At 31.7% G+C, this 23,447-nt stretch overlaps 1 protein-coding gene across 2 annotated transcripts in view; it reads right to left on the bottom strand.

Annotated features, from left to right (window-relative positions):
• Positions 1 to 20,628, bottom strand: part of LOC119644547 (carbonic anhydrase-related protein 10) — a 39,811-nt gene extending 19,183 nt beyond the window's left edge. The window contains exons 1-2 of one of the 2 annotated variants that reach the window (XM_038044118.1): positions 20,615 to 20,628; positions 19,140 to 20,242 (exon numbers count right to left, since the gene is read on the bottom strand). In XM_038044118.1, coding sequence (XP_037900046.1) covers positions 19,140 to 19,200 — 61 coding nt within the window. In that variant the 5' untranslated portion in view covers positions 19,201 to 20,242; positions 20,615 to 20,628. Of the gene's footprint in view, positions 1 to 19,139; positions 20,351 to 20,614 lie in introns of those variants that run through there. The other variant, XM_038044116.1, reaches the window with a different exon arrangement.
• Positions 20,629 to 23,447: the final 2,819 nt, after the last annotated feature.

The raw sequence follows: 23,447 nt of genomic DNA, 5'->3' as shown, positions 1-23,447 counted from the left end.
TACTTACACTTTTTATTTTTTATTTTTTTGGGCACAAAGAAAGCACTGACACCTTTTAAATCGCTCTCAACCTCTTATGTCCATAAGAAGCTGCACTAATGTAATTGCGTTTGAAAATGTTCCTTAAATGAACATAAACGCTATGCAAAGACATTGTTTAATCGATTCGAGAAATTAAAAGTCAGCAGATACGACATGAGTTTGTAACTTCGTAGCAGATATTCATTTGACACCGATGGTCTTTTCAAAAAAAAAAAAAAAACGGAAATTTAAAAAAAAAAAAAAAGAATAAAATCCTTTAGAGAATAAATTTTATTTCAACGAGCCTAAAAAGTTCAGAGCATCTATTCTGCTAATAAAAAAATTTACAGGATTCTTCACTGCTCCTTTACGCCATAAGTGATCATGTACCTTTCCAAAGGATAGATAGATATGATCTGTTCGATTTGTTGCCTCGCGGTTACCTTTATTCCTTCATTATCGTCCATTTCTTTAAAAATTTCTATATAAACCGAAACGGTTGTTTATTATCATTATGATCCGCCTTCCATCACACATGGAACTAAAGCTTCTTTAAAACGATTGACAGCAAAGTAATGAATCATTATCAGATCAATATCACAACATTTTTCCTGACTCTTGTATCATTATTACTAATCTCGCCAATACTAGCACGCGGCGAATTTTACGACAATTAGAGGAGATATTCGTTGCAGGATGGTCACCTTTGGTACGGATTTGTATATTTGTCGTATCGAAAATTTCTTATCTGCTTACCATTGTACGCTCTATCTATTGTCTATAAGCTTCGCGTTATATCTGCAATAAATTTTTCGCTTTCTGTAATCCGTCAAGAGCGAAAAAAAAGGAAGACACAACGAAATAAAGAGGGAATAGTGAAGTAAAGCGCATCAACAGAATATGCGCAGACAATGCGCGTGTATAGGCAAGCGATGCGCCGAATTTTTTTAAACAAATTGAAGTTAGGCGACTAAGGTCTTCAAACTTCATTCATTTGAATAACTTTGCAAGCGAAGTTTCAATTCCGAAACATTGGTATAGAAAATGTACACTGAAATTGAGCGTTTACTGGTGAAATACGGAAGTATCGCATACGTATTGTAATGTAAAAGCGTCTTTTACGAATTTTACATTATCACTTAATATCCTTTGATTTTTAGCATAGTGTAGGTTTTATTCACTGATATCTACTAAATTATCTCGTTCTGGTCTTCTCCGTTCGACTAATGCAATTCAACTCTCTCTTGACTCAATTCTGCTTGCCTTTAAGAAATATTTATTCGGCTTACACACCCATTGATAGACAAGTTAAAACGAAGGACAGAGCAGAAGGTCTAGAGCAGACGATGAGTGGCAACGAACAGTTTTCAGTTTCTTAAAGATGCGCAATTACATATGAAGTGGATCAAGCATAGATATCGAACAAATTCAGACGGCATCTTATGCCGAAGTGCTCTTTAAAGGGGAAAAGTACAAGCTTTTTATAACTGCTAAGCCAATGATGATACATCGCAATCGAGAGAGCAAAACTCAATTTTGTTGTTGTTTCAAGGCAAATTTTCCCAATTTGGTGGCATTTAGTTAGCTGAGATGACATTGCCAAATTGTGCATCCTATGGAAATAATGAATGGCGGTAACATGATTTTCGAAAACGATGACGGCAAGACTGATGAATCGATTAAAGAAAGAAAGAATCCGAACATCTGAATGCTCCTGATGCTGGCCATACATTGCATCTACTGACTCACGTTAAAATAAACTGAATTGTCAGTGTCAGTCAGTTCATTTCTTCTCTAATGGTATCAAGGGGTACACTGGCCGACCAAAAGATGACACTCTTTGCTATTCGCTAACAAATTTTAAATAACATATAAGCAAAAAAAAAAAAGAAAGAAAAAAGGAATAAGAAAAACAAACAATCAAGCAGTGAGAATTAATTCAAATGCATAATAAATAGCTACACAGCAACTCAGTGATACGCAGCATCAATATTTAGTTACATGTGCACTCAAATTTTATTTGTGATTAAAGTTCTCTTTCGAAGCAAAAATCTCAAGTTTCAGCATAATTGGGAATAAATTGATGTTTCTATTATTACTTTGGTAAAAGAAAAATAAACGCATACATCGCTTACATGTGTGCATTCAGTATAGATTTTGTGTAGTTCTTCGATATTTGTTTCTTAATTTATTGCGTAATATTACATCTTTTTCGATGACAATGACTAGAAGAACTCGTAATACATAAAGCGAAATTGCGCAATACTTTGAGTTGAACGAAGCTAAGCGCCAAGTCTCTCCATAATTGGATATCAGCTTTCTTCGATACGTGCGTTAAATTTTCAAAATTCGAAGCCTTCAAATAAATCCTTATTTTTACATATTATAAAAACATTAGCTACGAGTACCAGATTGATCCGAAATACGAGATCAATTGAACGTTAGGTCGCTTTCAAATTGGGTAACAAAGTTCTGGCAGAATATCGTTAACGTTCCTATCTAAAGTTTCACGTATTCAGTGCAAGCTGAAGTTCCCGTCAATGCCTCAGCGATATTATCATCGAGACATTATTGGCCTTTAGGAACTTTGATTTTAATACGTTGCCTATCGCATTTTGCTACAAGCAAACACATATGTGTTGGGTCTTATTATTTAGTGCATCTCTCGTTGAATTTAAGAGGAAAGCTATCCTCAGTTAATCGCGGAGTGGAGAGCGAATAAAGTGCATTTAACGAACTGCATATGAGTATGAGTGCCAGAAAGTAAGGAACGCATTATTTGCTTTTGTAAAAACATCTGTGACACGTTGCGATGTTCGAAGTTCGAAATAAATATTCGAGCCTGCCCAAGATGGTTTACGATATTTCTTCGGGGCCGTCTTAACGAGAATCGCCAATTTGGATGATAATAACATTTTGCGATTCAAGGAATTGCCTAACAATGCCCAAAAATGCAAATATTTTGCTTACAATACAAAGGAATTCTTTCGCCAACCTAATATATTGCATTCACAAAAAGACGAATACGGATAGAATAGTGTTGTGTGCAAAAGTGTTTCGAAAGTAGTTTCACAAAAATTTCATTTTCAAGGCGTTCCTTTGTCTGGTCGTTCACTTAATATTATGAGGTGTTAGGACGACTATCGACTTTGATGTTAGTTATAGTCATTTATGTAAGTCTGCCATTATTGCTCTCGCTGCTCGTACTTGCTCTAAATGAGTTAAGTAGTAAAAGGAAGCAAAAGTTGTGATGTTCTTAAATTATTAGAAGAACGAAATCATAAAATAATGAAGGCGAAGCGTTTCATGAAACTGTAATAGATATTACGTATGTATTTGTAAAGCAAACATAGTTTTGTTTTCCTTTTATATTACTTATATAAATAAATGAAATCTCTTCTATATAACAAAGATATATATATATATATATATACTGTATAAATATATATATATATATATATATATACTGTATAAATATATATATATATATGTATTTGGATTGCATAAATTAATTCAGTTCGTATGATTATAAAAAATTAAATTCTATTAAAAATTCTTTTATGTTTTTAAATCGAATGATATCTATTATATATTGCTATCGAGAGAGAGAGAGAGAGAGAGAGAGAGAGAGCGACTAACTCTTGTTATGCTTAACCAAAATGGAGAAATCAATTGTTAAAAGCGGAATCGTCAAACCAGTGTAAAACTATCTATCGATTTGCGTATAAAATCTGAAAATACTCTCATTAAATGACTGACTGATTGCTGGACTATTAGTTTACGCAATCAATATCTCGATATCAATCAAATCAATATGTGAATCAATTCCTTGGGCCTTTCCACACTATAGCATACATATATCTCTATGCTCTATAGATGTGTGCATTTAAATACAGAGATTGTCTATTGCCCACCTAATATAGATATTGATTGCTATTTTTACAAAAATGTCTGTGTGCGCGTTATGTTTACGCGTGAACATATATGCTTGACTATGTTTTATTACGCAACTAATTAATTACATAATTGTATAACAAGAAGAGAGAAAAAAAAAAAAAAAAAAGAAGACAAATAACCAAAATTAAAAAAAAAAAAAAACTCATTCTTATTTTCACTTGGAATCAATTGGAAAATCGGTTGTTGACGCATGGGATTTTCTGCGTGACGCCAAAACGCCTGGCGCCATATAACTTTACCCACAAAAGTCACCCCACCATAGACGAGAGAAAAAAAGCACAAACACAAAGGAAAAAAAAATAAAAACAAAATGAAAACAACAACAAAAACGCATTTATTCATTGGCACTGCTGCTATGGAAAATGTAGAAAATAAGTTGAAAATAAACCAAAATTTATGTGACATTATCTTCTACCATTATAACCATTGCAAACAAATAAATTCCGTCTATATATATATATATATATATATATGTGTGTATATATATATTTGCATCTGTACATGTATTTGTAAGTATGCATATGAGAATAACAAGTTCAAAAGGGAAGCGGAAGTCGTATAAGCAGACATTTTCAGGGAAAAAAGAGGTTTCATGACAAAACCATAGCAGCAGCAATAGCAACTAAGACAGCGCTGGCAACTTTTGAAAAGTTAATCATTTGTTTTTTTTTTTTTGTTTTTTTTTTTTGTTTTTTTTTTATTTCATGTTTTCGATGTTTTGTTTTTGTTGTTTTGTTTCTCAAAAACTTGTCGAGAGAAAATGAAAAGAAATCTGCGAAAGTAAAACGGATTCATTTATTCGTTGTTTTGGAATCATTTATTGTATATGTAAGCACTTGTGTGTGCTTTTCTTGTTTTTTATTTTTATTTTCCTTGCTCATAACCATCCACTAAGGCAATCTTGTATGTGTATATATATATGTACAAATATATATATATACATATATGTACATATGTACCCCTTAACTTGGCGACTAAGTGACTCTAAAGACAAGCGACCAGCCAAGCAGGCAGACAAAGAGTTGCAAACAAGCCATAAGCAAAAAAAAAAAAAAAAAGAAAAAAGCAAAAAATATCCTTCGAAAGAACACAACTACAGAAAATTCAACAAATGTGTAAACCGCTTATCTATCCATTGAACGGTTTTGGACAATCCCTCCCTCTACTTTTTTTTTTTTTCTTTTTCCTATTCGCTGCAGTGTCCACATTAGATTTGTCACATGTTTTTAAAGCGTACTAATCAGCACACGGAGACAATATGAATACAAATTATATATATACTCGTAATTGCGGATCGAACTTGATTTAGTTATGGTAGTGTGTGTCTGTCTGTCTATTAGCTAATTTGAAGGAATCACGATTAACACTTCAATAATTTCTTTAATAGAAAAAACTCCAACTCATCAAAGTCAGATTAATTTAGCAAAAAAAAAAAAAAAAAAAAAGAAGCAAACAGAACATTAACAACTTTTTTTGCTCCCTACATCAAGATCTTGAACACATGCACAAACACGCGCAAACATTTCCCCTTTGCTCTGTTGCCTATCTTGCCTAACATATAGTAATGTAAGGTGAAATGTTTTCATACAAATACTAATAACAAAGTGTATATAGGTGCCCATCGCTTAACACGGTTAATTTGTACTGTGCTGGGTCGAAATTGTTTTATACAATACTTTTTTTCTTGTTTTATTCACACTAAAACATAATGTGTATCATATAGAAGAACATAATTCAAGCTTAGATATAACATAAATCAAAACAATGAATGCCTCTGTTATAAGATACTTTCAAATAATTTCAAAAATTAATGCAATACGTGCAACGTTGTATCGAAAGGAAATCTTCAATTGTAAACTTTTTACAACAAACACACATGTAAATGAAAAAGTATCCGTCTGAGGGGCCAAGTAGTCAAACAATCTCGACTATCGATTCAACGGCCGTGGGTTCAAATCTCAAGTTCCAGCCGATTGCCTTAGATGCTAATGCTCTTAAACTTTAATTCAGTTATACCTAGTCTTCAAGTAAGTCACATATCGACAAAAAACCGCTGTGGGTGTACCAATCTGCGCGCAAGAACTTCCAAAACAAAAGTTGTCAAGTTTAAAAGCGATTGCTTCATCATTGCAACGAGCAGAATGCTTACCACCTATATGACAGAGACAGACAGATAGACGGACATGCTTAATTCAGTTTAGAGTTTGATGTTGCTTCAAGATATATATATATATATATATATATATATATGTATACGTTATCGTGGCTCCGGAACTTCTTCTTGGGTGCTGCGAACATTTTGACAAAATGAATATACTCCCCATCCTTTATTGTCGTATTGCGGTATCATGTATCGAAATCGTATTTTCGAAATAATGTATCACGCTAGCCACGTGCGTACATAAACTTTCGACTCTATAGAATATATTTAGATTTGAGTGTAATCACTTTGCTATGGATACTCATCTACATAATTAAATTATGAAAATTTAAAGAGATTTAAAGAGCGTTGTATGAATATTTGTTGCACTTTAGTTGAAATATAAATGAAGCAAATAAATTCATACCGTAATCGATAATAATGCAAGTCAACAGTCTAGGTAGGGTATTCCATTGTGAATATTGTAAATCTCAATACTGTGAGATGATCTGAGCATTTATGATATGAGTACACAACTCTTACGAAACGATGTAATTTTTTAATGGGGCAACGGACACAATATATTACAATATATTACTATATCTCAGAAAGTTATAACGTGAAGTGACCTTCAAAATCCACACATCGCTCTTAGCAACGTTCTAAATTAATATTAATAGTGAATACATCAGAAATACATAAAGAATTAAAAAAAAAAAAAAAGAAAACCTTTGGACCAAACTTTGTCAACTTTTCCCAATCGTTATAGCAGCATTTTTGCAAAAAAATTTTACCAGAAGATTGAGTGAATGTGTATAGGCAAGTAAGGGGCCTTGCCCATATTTTGTTCAAGATTTTGTCCTACACAAGACTTCCGCTACGCTATCTTCTGTTGCTAATAAACCAAGAAAAAAAAAATGATATACGTTGTGTCTAATATAATGAACTGATTTTTTTTTTTTTTTTTTTTGTACCAACAATTATTGATCAGCGGCAAGTTGTATTCACTTTCCAGTTTACGTCTGTACATGGCCAGTTTGTTCATGATCGATTAGGTAAGAGTGAGAGATTTAGTTTTATCTATTAAAACAGCTTTGAAAGAGTAGTAACTGAGTTTGCTTAAAAATTGTCTTTGATCACAATGTCATAAACAAAAATTGACGAATGGCAAAATCGACTTTAGAAAAAACCGGACCTAACGTTAAAAATTTATTGTTCACATCCTTCACTAAGATAAATATGAGAAAAGTTATGGAAAATGCTTTGCAAATTAATAAAATCAATTCTTAGAAGTTTCTCTGGAGAAACACATACTTTTCACAGGGATCTTTAGAAATGATTTTCGCTAATATTTTGAATATGAATTAGTAAAATTAAATTAATAACAAGTAGACATACTATAGCGGACCGGGGTACACCACTTCGCTTAATATAGTCATTCATGTAATGACTTTTCAAAAATAGGTCTTATATTGGAAGTGGTCATCCTTGGGCCGAATTCTATCAAAATTGCGACCTGTAGATTGAACACAAGAAAGGAGGACGGATAGACAAGCCAACAGATAGGCGGACAGACGGACAAACATAGATTGAGAACCACTTTCTGAATCGATCGGTATAAGAAAAGCTACGTCTATTTAAAGCCCTTTTCGCTGTTGCATACATCCCTACAAACCTATAAAACGGACAATGAAATTTAATTTTTCTTTAGACATAGATGACATAAAGGAGAAATCATAGAGTGACCCCACAAGAATTCCATCATATTTTCCCAAATCAAAAATTCAGAAACCGCGCCTTATAACTAAAAAAAAAAAGGGTTGTGCGTTCAATAAATGTTGAAAGTTGTATAGAGAGCAAGAAAAAAGAAATTGTTTACATTTTAATTACGCATGATGTGCTGCAAATTATCAAATAAAAATGCGGTATTCCGCAGTATTTCATATCGGGAGCCCACTATGAAAGTCTTTCGGTAACAGTAATATAAAGAGCTTTGCATCAGCATAACATATCATCTATCATCTATCAATATATTACTTAATGCTTCCTACGCTTATGCAGACTACTTGCAACTGTAAATGGCATTAAAGGCGAACACTTCACAAGCTTATATATAAAAATGTTAAAAAATTTTAAAATACTTAGACAAAAATCTCATATAAGATAAATCATTCATTCATATCAACGTATCCTTCAAAACACATATGTGTGTATGTGCATTTTGAAAATGTAGAAAATCGCGTTTATTCAGAATATTTTTTTGGGCGATAAATAGATAAGCGGAAGATATTTAAATTTTGTATACGCATTAGTGATTACAGACTAACACATATACGTAAACTTATTTGTTCGACGAGTTGATGTTAAGTGATCAAAAATAGCTTAACGTCTACAATATATGCTTAGATAGCTTGACTTAAAACCCAAGCTAAATTTTCGATTACATTACAGTTATTACATAAATATGCATATGATCCTCAGGCATCAAGTGTATATAGTATAGGTAAATATTGAACGATAGCGGATGTGTGCTCAATCGGTCAGACTTACGTCGTCACCCAATGACTCGTAATTGCAGGTCTCCACTAACGTATCACGCTGGCTTGCCGGCAACCATTAGAGTAAATTGAATTTGTGGCTTAAAGCAGGCTTACGTACTACAGCTGCTGTCAAAGTGATTCGATTTTTGCAAATTCGAAATTCGCGTAGAGTAATAAGTCCTTCCTAACAACAATCTAATTCTTATAAGCTCGTATAAAGTGTTGAGTAGAAGTGATGTGAAAGCGTTTACAATTAGCAAAGAGCTTTTCACTTTGAATCGGCCCGAACTAAGACTGGAATGGAATCTGAAATGTGATCCAAGGTAGTCGTTGCGATAGCGAGATAAGCTTTGACATGAACGTATCGAACGTATAAAAAGCTTATATAACTTTTGCCTTAGTTTGTTTTTTTTTTTTTTTAACCATTTGGTGTATATGTCTCCAAAATTAGTTTTTATATGTAGATCTAAGCTTGTCTGTCTAAAGCTTCTAAATCTAAAGAGTTACTTTGATCTAATCTAAAAAAATTCGATAACAATAATAATGTCTAGCCGTTTGTTCACATGTTTGTTCGTTTGTCAGTTTGTTCGCTTTGCTTTGTTGTGTTCAAGTCACAGGTCGCGAATTTTTAAGATATATCAATGAAATTTTGTGCATTGACATGGTTGGGCCCAAGAATATCGTTACATGAATAACTGCAATAAGGAAGCGAAGTGATTTAGTTTATTAAATGATGAATTCTCTTACCCTATAATCAATTTACTTGTTATTAATTTGATTGCATATGAATTCGTATTCAAAAGATTTGGGAAAAATTAATTTCAAAGATTCGTGTGAGAAATATGCGTTTTATTTAATGGTGGTGGGCTATGCCTAACCGTAGTATTTCTACATAATCTTTGTAATAATTTTCATATAAAGGAGAATTTGTTCTGTTACATTGCAAACTTCACAGATATTCATTACAGCTATTAAAACTTGCATTTGCCGTATATGTAATCGCAAATAAATATTTTGCCACACAAGTTAATGTACGTGCATGGATATGAATGTGAGTGAATATAATTGCATACAAACACATTTAAAAACTTTTTCGGTAAACATGCATGAATACGCATTTCACATATGCATATGTATGTATATATGTAAAATTAATAATTTGTCGGTTTATTTTTTTCGATAAAAGTAATATCTAATATTTACTCGTATTGATTATTATTTGACCTTTAAAGTAATTTTCGAATGCAAACTTTTGCATATAGGAGCACTCCGCACTTAACGGACGCTTATATATATATATATATATTCGTTATGAGAATAATTTAATTAAATTTGGTATTTCATAATATAAGTAGAAATTATTATTGAAAATATTTGTGCTTTCATTTGGCCATTAATGTGCGTGTATTCGTTCCAAGTTCTCTTAAATATAATTTTAAGTAATTTTACAAAATATTTTTTGCTGCACGATTCCTAATATTCCAGGGTATTATTAAGAGATACAATCATGTGGTGAAAATGCTATCGACAAAACATATATATTTAGAAGCTCATTACGAGAGATATTCGGTATATTTTACGTTATGGCGCAATTGCTTCTGTAGTCTTTACATATTCAATTAATTATATAGGTTTATATATATTATCTTAATGTATATAAATATATATATATATATATATATATAGTCCTGCTTATAGGTTGCTAGCATAGGACTACGTTAAAGGGCGAAATTTAGCATAAAATCATAGCTTCGACTGCTCTGCATGTTTCACAAGGGAAAAATTAGTTGAAAATGGCTTTAATTGAAGACTCACTTATTGCTTCTGTTGCATAGAATGATAATGTCCGGGTATTTCGAACATACAGTGTTCGCAGCGGTAAATTAAAAAACAAAAATCTCGTAAATACTCGTAAATCATTCTATGAGTTTTCGAGGGGTGACGCAAGCGAAGCGGGCATTTCGTTAAAAATTATTTATACACTTTTGATTGATACTTTCAATATGAAACGGTTTGCCACTTAACTTGTTCTAATAGAACTCAATTTATTGCGGTACTTTGCGCAACAACGTTCAACGTCAGAAAACTCAACAGAAAATACAATTCTCTTACTGAATACCGTTGTGGTTGAGTACTTTTTTAGTCTATCACTTCGAAGAAGAGTTTTCTACTTACTACAAGATAGAGACAATAATTAACTGAACAAGTTAAAGCATTACTCCTCACCAAGCTAAACTCTATCGTACGTGAAAGTATCCGCTGCCGCGTTACACTGGCTTGCTGGCAACTCTTTGATTAAATTGAAATTCTTGCCTAAATCCGATTTGTGATTTAAAGGAGACGCGGCTAGCAAGACGATCCGTGTTTGAAAAGCTAAAGCATTATAGAGCAACTGAAAAGCATTAGGTCTACGTATCATATTGAGTTTGACAAAATATTCTAAATTCTAAGAGATAAATTTCTTTTCCATAATAATATTATTCCTGATATATATCAGGCGAAATATATATTCATACAGTGCATACAATTCATCCTTTTTTTCCTTGTAGCACTTAGTAATAGTTAGTGTCCACATATCGTTTCGTAATTGTTCTCCGAGCCCTTGTATATCAATTGAAAGTTAACTTGTTCACTAGAATAAATTATGTATTCAAATGAGAGTTCTTATGCAATTTAGAACACATGCATATAATTCTAAATAATATTTTTTGCATTTTCCAGTATGCAACTGAAAGGTATATTTCTGTTCATTGTTCCAGGTTGAACGAAAAATATGCATATGCAGAACGCAATTGAAAAAAGATTTGAACTAAACAGCGATTTTCTCGAGCTGGTGCATGAATTACAAACTGAAAAATGAAATGAAATGAAAATGTTTGAACAAGAAATGTCTTACGTCCTAATAGTCTGCTTCTGTCTGCGGCATAAATGCTGCATACTGGTAATGAATGCCCATATCGTAATTGTATGATTGTTGCAATAAACTACTATACCATTAAAACAAGTCAGGCTTCCTAATCCGCTTATAATCTGCACTTATTCCTCTTTGCGGATGTCTGATGAAAAATGCATAACTTACATTACATTATTTTCGTCATTTCTTCTTAAGCTAAGCGCCATGATCTGCAATGCATTATTAATGTTCAATGCGCAAGCGTCTTGGAAAAATGAATGTCAAGCGTTTAGCCCAATAGAATGAATTATTCAATAATCTGCTTGATGTGTATCGTGCTTCTGAATGGTAGTCGCCTTTGAAAGTACAAAGTCGCCTTTCGAGTACAATACAAACGTTATTGAAAGAATTTGCGCCTACTGCGCGGTTGAATAAAAATGCAATCATGCATATTAACTATATAATAAATCGGGTAAATCGGTATCAACAACTATATGGCTAGGCTATCGCTAGATGGACATTCTCGACGACGCTGACGACATAATCAATGGCAAAACTCCGAACTAGCAATCATTGCGCGATCAAATTGTTCATAAATCAATTTTTCACTTGTAAACACTGACGATATATTTTGCTCTAAAAATGTACAGCTCAATTGTTTGAGAGACGTATTGACAAATCGAAGAAGAGACAGTTGATCATATTTATTTTATAGTAGAGAAAAACGCTATCAATAATTGCATAAATGCTTGCTGCGCTACTTGCGTTTAATATGGAAAATATTTTCTAAGAACCTTTTCAAGCCTTTTTCCAGCTTCTCGATGTGTTGTTTGCCTTCACACAACATGGTGGGGGCATGTAATGGGAAGATGAGTTACTAAATTAGTTATAGTACTAAAAATGGCTGCATGCGTGCATTTTCTAATAAGTTGTACAGCAGCGTGTGTACAGTTCTTCTAACAAGATACGAGTATATCTGTTTTAATATATGAGAATCGAATAATTATAAGAATTTGTAAATTTTGAGACAAAACTGACGGCATTAGTAAGATAAGGGTTAATAAAAACCATGGATAATAAATAATAATCATAGCAATAATAATAATAATAATAATAATAATAATAATAGTAATAATAATAATGGTAATAATTTTAAATTGAAATAATTATTATACAGTTATTCGACCCAGTTTGCGTGTTATTTTTGTAATAGCAATTATAAAAGTTTTTAAATATTAGATTTTATTAGCAAAAGTTTGCTCAAATTTGCGCAAAGTAATGTACGCCCTAATAACAGTTATTCGAAAGCTTGTGCATTTTTTCAATGCGTGTAATCAATAAAATGAATGAATGTACCTATGAGTTTTTTCGGCAGTGCCGGGTTACAGGGAAAATGCATTATTTACCCGCACTGTTCAATGGAAAATTTCACTTAATTCAAAAAATATTCCTGTGGTATGAATATGATATGCAAAATGTAAGTAAATAATAGTTATATAAATTTTAAATAAAATCATATATAATTATTCAATTTTAAAAAGTGTATATATAATTTTTAAAAATTTTCTATATATATATATATATATATATATATATATATTATTTTGCATGCTACTGTCAAATTAAATTATATGTTTAGTTGTGTTCTTAAAAGTTTTCTTAAAGCTGTTCTTTCTTCTATTCTTCTATTTCTTTGAGTGCATACCTCTTGCCTTTCGTCTTTATTTCAAGAGTTATCTTGCGTTTCAAATAAATTGCATATGTAGACAAAAGTGAAATGTTATTACAACATAACTAACCCAATGTCATCTTCACTATACCACAATGTAATAATGTTTCAATTTCTTTAACAATAGCAGCACAATCTCTCAAAAGAGATGTGTTTTTTTTTTTTTTAAATTTTTTTTCTTTTATATCTTCTTCGAATGACAACAAATGAAATGCACAAAGGTACGCATACGTAAAAGCACGCAAAAAAAAAAAAAAACAAATATTTTATATTAAGAGTAATCTCTATTCGATTCGCATGCTCATCTTGCCAACACCCATATAGGAAGAAAATTTTCATACTTTGACGATTTAAATTGGTTGAGTTTATTTACCCATAAATCGCGTCGTTCAAGTTCAATGGCAATGGAAAGATGTTTTATGAACATGACCTTGAACTTTATCGAGACTATTTTTTAAACTTTTGCAAATTTTTTATTTAAACAGTTTGCCATTCTTTTCACAAAACTAGTTGTAGCTGTGATCCTGCAAAAATAATCAATACTCTCCATCTTTCTAAACAGTTTCTTGGTTATTAAAAAAAAAAAAAAAAAACATTAAGGACTACGTTTGGTTATTTGGTATTAGCTTTACTTCTTAAATAGCTTCATTAAATGCTTCTCTATGAACTTTAATATAAAAAATTATCATCTAAATAAGATGAAACGCCTTATGGCTGACGGAGAAACGAACTTAAATGGATTATCTTATTCATATGCGAAAACACTTTTTGCAATTTATTAACATTAGAATAGAAACTTGTCCGCAAGTTTTCAACTTTACTGTACAATAAGTAATGCAATGGATTCCAGGATAAATATATTTCTATATATTTGTATTGTTTATCGCAAGTTTACGCAAATGTGTATAGCATTCGGAATGCTTTGAGATGGCATTACATTTTATTATAGCGATCGATTCCGTATCACTTTTTAAATCGACTTAAGCTTGTCTGTCTATCTGTCCGTTTTGTTTTCTTCTCCTGTTCACCTCTACAGGCCATCATTTTTGCGATATTTTTTTTGAAATTTTGTATGCTGATGTGTTTTGATCCAAGCCATATTTTAAAAAGTCGTTATATGGATAGGTTGAATATACAAGTTGTTGAATATCGACTCATGGCAGGTTCCCTGATTAAAATCAAGTTTAGGTTCAGTATCGTGAAATGATTTCGAAATGCTAGTGGTATCAAATTGAAGGAGTTGATGTGGAAGTCAAGAGGCGTACATTCTTCGATTAGATACATAGAGTGCCCAATTTTACATCCTTTTTTTTCTCTGCGCCTTATTTTAAAATGAAGCGTTTATTACTTAATCCCTAATAAATTAATTTTAACCTCAAAGAAAAGATTCAACACTCAGCTGAGCATTTGCTTAACTTTCCCATCAACTATACAAACACAATGTGGAAAAATCTTATTAACGTCACATAGACTTGCATCCACCTCCATAACGGCCAGTTATTCGGCCCTTTTTCTTTTTTAAGCACATATAAGCTTCATTTTAGTTTTATTAGAAAATGAATGAGAAAATTCTGTTCGCCTTGAGATGAAATTTCACATACATAGCCTGTTTTCCTTAATGTATAAAAAATCCTTATAAATTCAAGGGCATCGCTTAGTTGATCACTAATATTTTTGCATTCATTTTTTAGATTTTTCGAGTTTCTTTTTTAGAAATTTTAATTGGTGAGAGCTTCGTTTATCCGTTGACCGCTGCAATGTGGACATTCGTTCATTACGGAACAAAACATGTACATAACCTTTAAATGTCATCAATAAGTTTATTATTATTGTTATTATTATTATTATTATTATTATTATTATAAATAATTATTGTAATTAGTTTAGTCAGAGAAACAAATTCTAAGACTAAAGCACTAGCATCTAAAGCCAGCGGCTTTCTTAAAAACCCTAACGTATTTGAGATTTGAATCTATGACGGTTGAGTTAGTTGGTAATCGAGATCATAAAAATTTCAAATCGTATCCTCTCGCGACTTTGAAATTTGCATTAGAAAAGGGCCAGATCTCATAGTTCGTAAGGTTCGCCTGCAAAAAATTTTTTTTTATTACAAATTCTCGTTCAATTATGATAAACATACATCCGTTAGGACCAAGTTACCAAAGTTTTAGTGACTTCGATAAGCATATGTTCTAGACGTTTTGGAAAAATACAAATCGTCTTCATCCATTTGCACAAACAATACCTCTGCCGTACTGGCGTAATTCAGGAACCCAAAGTAAAGCGGTAATACCTCTGGCCTATGGCGTACTGGAGTAATTTTGGAACTCAAAGTGAATGGCTAAAGTCCGTAAAGTAACATCAGTGTATATAAAAAGTTCTTAATCAGATATCGTAGTGAAAATGTAATACGAATATTACCAAGAATTATCTGAAAGAGTAAATTTGAAAAATTATTATTCCGTTCGGTCAACGTCCACTGTTTACAACTTTTATGCATTAATTCGAGGATATCTTTCTCAACACCCAGGATTTTCCCAAAGCAAATACATAAATTTTTTAATTGATAATCGTTATTTTATTTGAAATTATTTTATTTTATTTATTTTGATTTTCAAATTTATTCAATACATTGTAATTTCCAGCAGCTCTATAATTGTTTTAGTTGTTTATAGACCTTAATTAGTTTAATTTAATATTCTAATTAAATATTGGAAAGAATTTTGTTTTTTTTTTTTTTTTTTAGCTCAACTATTTGCATACGCACAAAAATATACATATTCGTGGTAGCGTTAAATAGGGCTGTTAGTAATTAAAATTCTAATAGCATTTAATTTTGATGTAATAATAATAAATGCAAATAGATAAATGAAAGCGAACTCTTATAACGGGAATTGGACTTGGAATTGTTATTAACTTACTTAAATGTATTTTAATGAATAAGAGAATGACATTTGTCTTGAACGGACTTTGAGGCATCAATTGCTTTTTTATTTAGTTAATATTAATAAAATATTAGTTAATATTATATACATATAAAAGTCGCTTAAAATGATGAGATTTTTTAATTATGAACGCTTCTAATGTCCGATAAGAATTAATTCTGTAACATTTCCATTAATATCAATTTTATTAAATTTTTCTAATATCGATTTTTTTTTTTTTTTTTTATTATTAGTATAATGGGCAGCTCGCATCAATATTTTATTTTCATTTGCGATCATCAATCAAGAATCCCTAATTATGTATAATGTATGTAGTATTCTGTCTCAACTCCTATAGAGATAGGCCATGTCTAAATAAACTGAATATCTTTGGCTATTCAAGGGTGCATCTACTTTACAGTGTTACTAAAGTCTTCACCTCCAAGCTGTTGGCCATCACTTGGAGCGAGATATAAATTTGCTTTAAAAAAAAAAAAATTTGATTTTTATCAAGAGAAGAAAAAAAAAATTTCTTTTTTCAACCTGTGCTTACTAGAGAATAAACAGAATCACGGGATCGTTGTACCCAATTATTAGCCCAACTGTTTTCCCATCTCTTCTTGAGCCGGGCATGCATAATTTTAATTCATACCCATATGGCAGATAAAATTAAGCCGATACTGATTAAAATATTTAGATCAAACAAATTCTTCTTACGATCTGTCAATAGTTTCATATCTACTGTTATTACACCTCTGAAGAGTTCACAGTGCGAGCATATATGCTCGATTAGAGTCCTATCAAAAATTAAGATTTAAAAAAAGAACAAGAAACGAAAAGAGAGGAAATTTCGTAGAGCCATTCAAAATTTCGATGGAAAATTCGGTTCCAGTCGTTCCGTAATCATCAAAAGATTCAATAAATAGTCAAGAACCAATCAAAGAGCAATAGAATCGAGCACTTGCATTCAATCGGATTCCACTTGTTTATACTTGATTTACTATTCTATTTATAATGCCCGTACATATGGGAGACTCTTCGAAATGAGTATGCATTCTTGATAAGTGCTCAAGTGAAACCTTAAAGCGTAATTGTCTGTCTCTTTGAATTACCTGCAGATGATTAAAAATACAATTCCATATATGTATTATAATGCGCCCCACTTATGACACAAGGATATATTAATTTTGTGCGAATATATGCAACACCTAGAAGGACTTAAGAGAGATCTACTTTTGGCTAAATCGATCGATTCAGAATAATTTTTTTTGAATCAATCAAAGCTTGTTCGTCCATGTGTCCACCTATCGTTCTGTCCGCGTGGTTTTCTTGAGACCACAACTTTTCTAATAATTTCATGAAATTTGATTCTCGAATGTGCTTTGGCCCTAGGGCGAAGAATATACAGGATAATTTGGCTTGAACCACTTTTTCGACCACTCTTCACACAAAAACTTATTTTTAAAAATCATTCTATAAATTGTAAGATGGCGTAGGGTATTAGTGGTTTCTCGTAATTTATATTCCATGAAATTGATATATTGATCTAAATTTTGTTATGTGCTTGCAATTCCGTATGACTTCAAACGGTCCACTAAAATGCTTACGCTTATGATTTACGCCAATTAACAACAACTAAAAGCAACGATCTATGTTTGTAAGTGAATTTCTAATACTCGCCACTGCATATGCACAAATAAAAATTGAAAAATACTTGACTACAAATACAAATGTGAAACAAAAGTGTATTTGTATATCAATTTTCTAGATGGCTGTGGCGTTGCATAATGTTTGTAACGAATTCCAGTTAAATATTAGGTATGTATTTACCAGTTGTAGGTAGGTTCTTGTTTATTAGGAGCAGGGTTGTAGGCTTACTCTTGCTGTAAAGACTTGGACGGTTTTAGATGATTTTTGTAAATCATTTGTTTTTTTTTTTTTTTTTTTTAATCTGCTTTGGCTTATATATCGTGACAGGATCATTATAATGTCATGGACCATAGGACTTTAACAAGAGGCATCAGACAAATAGATGTAACTAAATCGAAACGGGCTCTTAAATCGGCTCTACAAACAAAACCGCACAAAAAGCACACTTTATTGCATCGCTGATGCTTATTATAAATAAAAAGACGGGAGAAATTTACTAAATCCTCTTCATTTAGCCGCTGAAGTGATATATATAGGGGATTATAGAGAAAAAAAAAACAATTTTTTTTTTTTTTCTAAAATATAAAAAAATAAATCCGACTGCATTAAAAAGTCAATTGGTGTAACTTTAGAATGTTTTTGAACCTTTGTTATATATAATCTAATCTAATGTATCCAAACGTTCGCCATCAGGCATAGATAATTTTTTTTTATTTCTGCAGAAAATTGATTTTTACTAGTTGTTCGCTTCATGTGACATTGTCTTAGTTGGTTGTAGCTCTTCAATATACATCTTATGTATATATGTAAGAATGTAAGGATGGATTGTTTGTAAGGAAACAAAACTATATGACAAATAATAAATAAAGTTTTGTAAACAATGCGAAGGCAACTTAAGAATTATGTATTGTTTTTGATTTTAGTTATATATATATTGTTGTTCCGTTTATGTTTTTTATTTTTCGTTTTTCTATTTTGGGTTTTTTTTTTTCTGCTTTTTCGTTTATTTCACTTCTTCGATTATCTTAGGTTATGTGTTTCTTCTGTGCACAACATTGAAATGCTGTACACACAGTGATCTGGATGCGATTCAGTGAAACGTAACTTGCAGACAATTGAAATAAGAATGGCTGGCAGCGTGGGGCGAGGGGAGAGACGGAGCGAATGTGTTGAGCACTAACGAACTGCAGCAGAAAGCACACACATATGTACATATATATATATATATATATATATATATATATATATATGTATATTCAGTTTGTAATGGAATAATTTCACTTACCGGAAGTACAAAGCAAAACGATTGCTGAATAAGCGATTAATCCTGAAGGGCACAAGGACATTGTGTTTGTGTGTGTATTTTATTGTGATGTATGCGTGTGTGTATGTGTTTGTTTGCGTGTATGTACAAGTGTGTGAAAATAGATATGTTACTATATATTCACTGATAACATACACAAACACACAAACAACACACAAATAATGCAACTGCACACAATAGAACGAAACGTAGCTATGCCGTAACGTCGTATGTTGGCTGATTGATTGAGCGACCGGTCGACTAACTGTCTAGATGCCTGGCTAGTTGTTTGGTCAACTTTGCCTGACTGAATATCTGTATTATTATTAGTTGCAGCAGTAACTGTATCGATGATACACTTTGGCATTTGTAAATTTAAAACAAAAGTACCTTCAGGCGGAACATAAAAGCCGGCTTTTATATTTTCACTTCAATTTATATATCTTTCTCTCACTTCTTTTTCTTTTTTTCTTTTCTCCTTCTCTTTCTTACAATCAATGCAATACATACACACACGAACGCATATATATACGCGCAAGCACGTTTACATAGTTAACGAGTGTCCATGTATATATACGCATATACATAAATATATATATATATGTAGTGTTAGTAGTACTGGTGGGTTACATTACTTTTGTTTGGTCGGTTTGGTCCGTTTGCTCGGTTGTTGAAAATACGTTCTTAGAATGAACGTTAGTTGGGCGCTTATATTAATGTATGGCTGCAGCAAAATATATATATATATATGTGCATGTAGCTATTATAACATTTTCCACACTTTTCGTTATTTACGCACATATACATAAGCACACTCTCCCGCGGATATAAGCGTATGGAAGTATTTTTTAATTTTTGGCAATTTTCGGGCAAAATTTCTCTCCCATGTTTTACAGGTTCAACGGAAGAGTAAAGAATCTTTTGTCGTTATGCTATTCATGAGTATGTAAAATTTGTAACTATTGTTATAAGTACATGAAAAGAGCGTTATACGTAGACATATATGCACGCATTATATTATCATGTACGGCACAATCAATTGGTAATAATAGGCGCACATGCAACCATCCTAGCCTAGTTGCACACTTACACAAATATTTACAAAATTTGTATTAACAAATGACTTAACAAGTTGGACGAATGCAAGCTCTTTGGCAATAATAACAACGTTTACGAATTGTTTTCACAGCAAAGAAAATAAAAAAAAAAAAAAAAAAAAAAAAAATAATTGCTTAAAAAAAAAAAAAAAAAAAAAAAACAACAAACATGAAATAGAAAACAAAAACCAAATTTACACCATTTCATACGCAGGAGAAGGGAGTCAAAATTTTGGATATTCTGTGCTGTGCTTATTTACGCATAAATTTTAATGTTTATTTTGGTTATTTTTCTTCTTTTTTTTTTTTTTTTGTTTGTGTCGTTTTCCTTTCTCTTTTTGTTGTTGTATTTGCTTATACCATGATTTCCTTTATAGGCTTAATTGCGAAATTTTTCATTTAAATTTTAATTTCCGGCTTAATGAAAAACTTTACAGGTAAACTTAAGCCCGCGAAATAATGAGAAGTGCGTAGTTTCTTTTTTTTTTTCTTTCGTTGGTTGACATTAAATAAAATATATATTAACTTATTTTTATTAATTGTTTTTTTATTTTTATTTCCCTTTCTTTTATATTTATTTACTTAGTATATATTTATATAAACAAATATACAAACATATATATATATATATATATACATATATATGTGTGTATATTGTTTGTTGTATATATATTTGTATATATATATATATATATACATATACATATGTATCTAAATTGATGTATATAGATATATACATGGGGGTATGTATATATATATATATGTATAAATTTATTTTTGGAATATTTTTCCTATTAAATAAAAAAAAAAAATTCTTTTCACGTTATAAAGTTTTGCGTTCTATTAATTTATTAACTTCCGTTTCGTCTATTTATCTGTAAATATCACGTTCAACTGAATTGCCATTACCTTCGTTGCTTAAGGATACGCTTCGGCCCATTTACTGTAGAACAATTTTGCCTCGTTACACAGCTGCTTGCTTACGTCTGTTATTATGTTCGGTATACCTTTCGTCTCTGGATATCGTTCCCAATATACACAATACTCGAGAATGGCAGCGACAGTAAAGAGAGTTTATGAATGAATGAGAAGCATAGGAAAAGAGAGAGAGGGAAACAGTAAGCAAAAGAGAATTAAAAAAAAAATAATAGGGGCACATGAAATTCCTCTTATTTTATCCCTTGCTGGTACAAATATTTTAAAAACGCAAAAAAAATGCACATGATTTCTACGCAGCGTATGAGTAGATGGCGCGTATACTGAAGAAGTCAAAATCAATCAATCAATACAAATCGAATCAATAAATCTGTCACATTCTTTGTAGATGGTCAAAAAATGGATGCTAAGGTGACGGTCAACATTTACAGGCCTTGCAAGCCACTGTGGACGTGTTAGCTATTAACATATCGCAAAAGAATTCATAAAATAGTACATTTCCTCCTAACTGAAATGGGAAGTAGCCCTGGGTCTAGTCTCCAAATATGGATATTCTCGAATGATAGGCTTATTTAGTATTAGGATACAGCGAAATTTTCGAAAGCTCTCAAGCGAATGAAGTTGTTTGACTCAGTCTTTTATTCGACTACGACTGGCGTCATGCTGTCTTTTCATAAGAAAAAAAGGGAAGAAAAACACGACTATTACCGCCAGTAGCAATACTCTCAAGAAGCCTACGGTTAGACACTGAAGGAGTATAAAATGTGATGCCTAATACCTCTGTCGAGTCCAATGTCTCACAGGGAAGCAACAATAGCTGACATACGGGTTACTGCAGTTTAAAGCCTTCTTTCGGACGGCTCGTCATAAAGGAGCTCTTATTAGGACGAGTCACCCAATAGTTACCATGCGATGTTAGATAACAAAAATTCGACCAGAATGCACTGCGATTTTCTTATTCGATTCAATTGGGATAATTTTGTACTCCGTCCCGAAGATAAGGTCAATGCGCTACATTAGCTTTTACGTTTTTAACTATCAGACATATACAGCCTATATATTTTTGATCCAAGCAACGATTTCAATACGAATTACGAGCAAAATTTCTTGGTCCGTGTACTTATTATCAATTTGTGGGACACTCTCGAAAAACGAGGGTAGAAGACTCAAACGAGGTATGCTCTGTTGGCCGATATCACAAATATTGATGCTAATATAGGGACGAAGCATGTAAAATTTCCACTTTCAGATATAAATACGTGCCCGTGGCATAGAAATAGAAATCATTTGCGATTTGATAATAAAAATGCATAAATATATCTAGAATTTGATACAAAAACTTTGCACCAGCCATGCCCATATTTAATAAAATATTTAGGCATAAATGTAATTATATTAGTGCGAGTGAATGCAGTTACGTTATTTACAATTAAATTTCTTGAGATACCTTTATTGGCACATATACGGGCCAATGTAACGGCAAAGGTTAAAGTTAAAGTTCATCTCTTAATTACCCACTATTTTGAATGCATTGGGGAAAAAGAGAATTAAATTCATTTTCAATCTCAGCCGTAAGTTTTGTGCCAAACAGTTACTATCACAGATATTGAGTAGTAGTCGGCTATAATTGCAGTAAATTGTATAAAAGTAAATCTAGTTGAATGGACGCCTATTACGCATATGTATACGCTTAAGTTTAGAGTTTTATCTGCTCACAATAACTGAACATATCTATAATGGATTTTAGATTTCTCCACTCTTTTTATGACAATTAAATTCGAAATTTGGAATTCGAAATTTAAAATTCTTACCAATAAATTTCGCATCGCAATAAGTAACAATTTGGAATTGGGTAAAAATATTAATCGAACAATCAAAGCAATTCACATAGATCTGCTTGCTCTGCGTTCAAATGAATTTTCGATTACAAGCAATTGAACATAGAAAGTAAATCTTAAAATCATTTTTTTTTATACCAAGCGCAGCAGTTTGATCCTTTTGGTTATAGATTTTTTTTTTTAAATTTTATTCTAATTATTAAATGGTATATACTTAGTATATATTAGTTTGTAAGGGTAAGTTCCCGGTGTGCATGCATATCATGTCCACTACACCGATGGTCATAAACTATGAATATATGAAGAATCAATTTCCGACTTTAATATTTATGACCGCAACGTCATCCATAAATAGCCAATAAACGAACACCTTACAATTTTATGGTGCTCAAGGAAATATATGTGTGTGCTTTATATCG

Source organism: Glossina fuscipes, unplaced genomic scaffold, assembly GCF_014805625.2.
Source record: "Glossina fuscipes isolate IAEA_lab_2018 unplaced genomic scaffold, Yale_Gfus_2 0, whole genome shotgun sequence".
Lineage (NCBI taxonomy): Eukaryota > Metazoa > Arthropoda > Insecta > Diptera > Glossinidae > Glossina > Glossina fuscipes.
The sequence above is the reverse complement of the archived record's forward strand: the minus strand, read 5'-3'. Positions and strand labels throughout refer to the sequence as shown.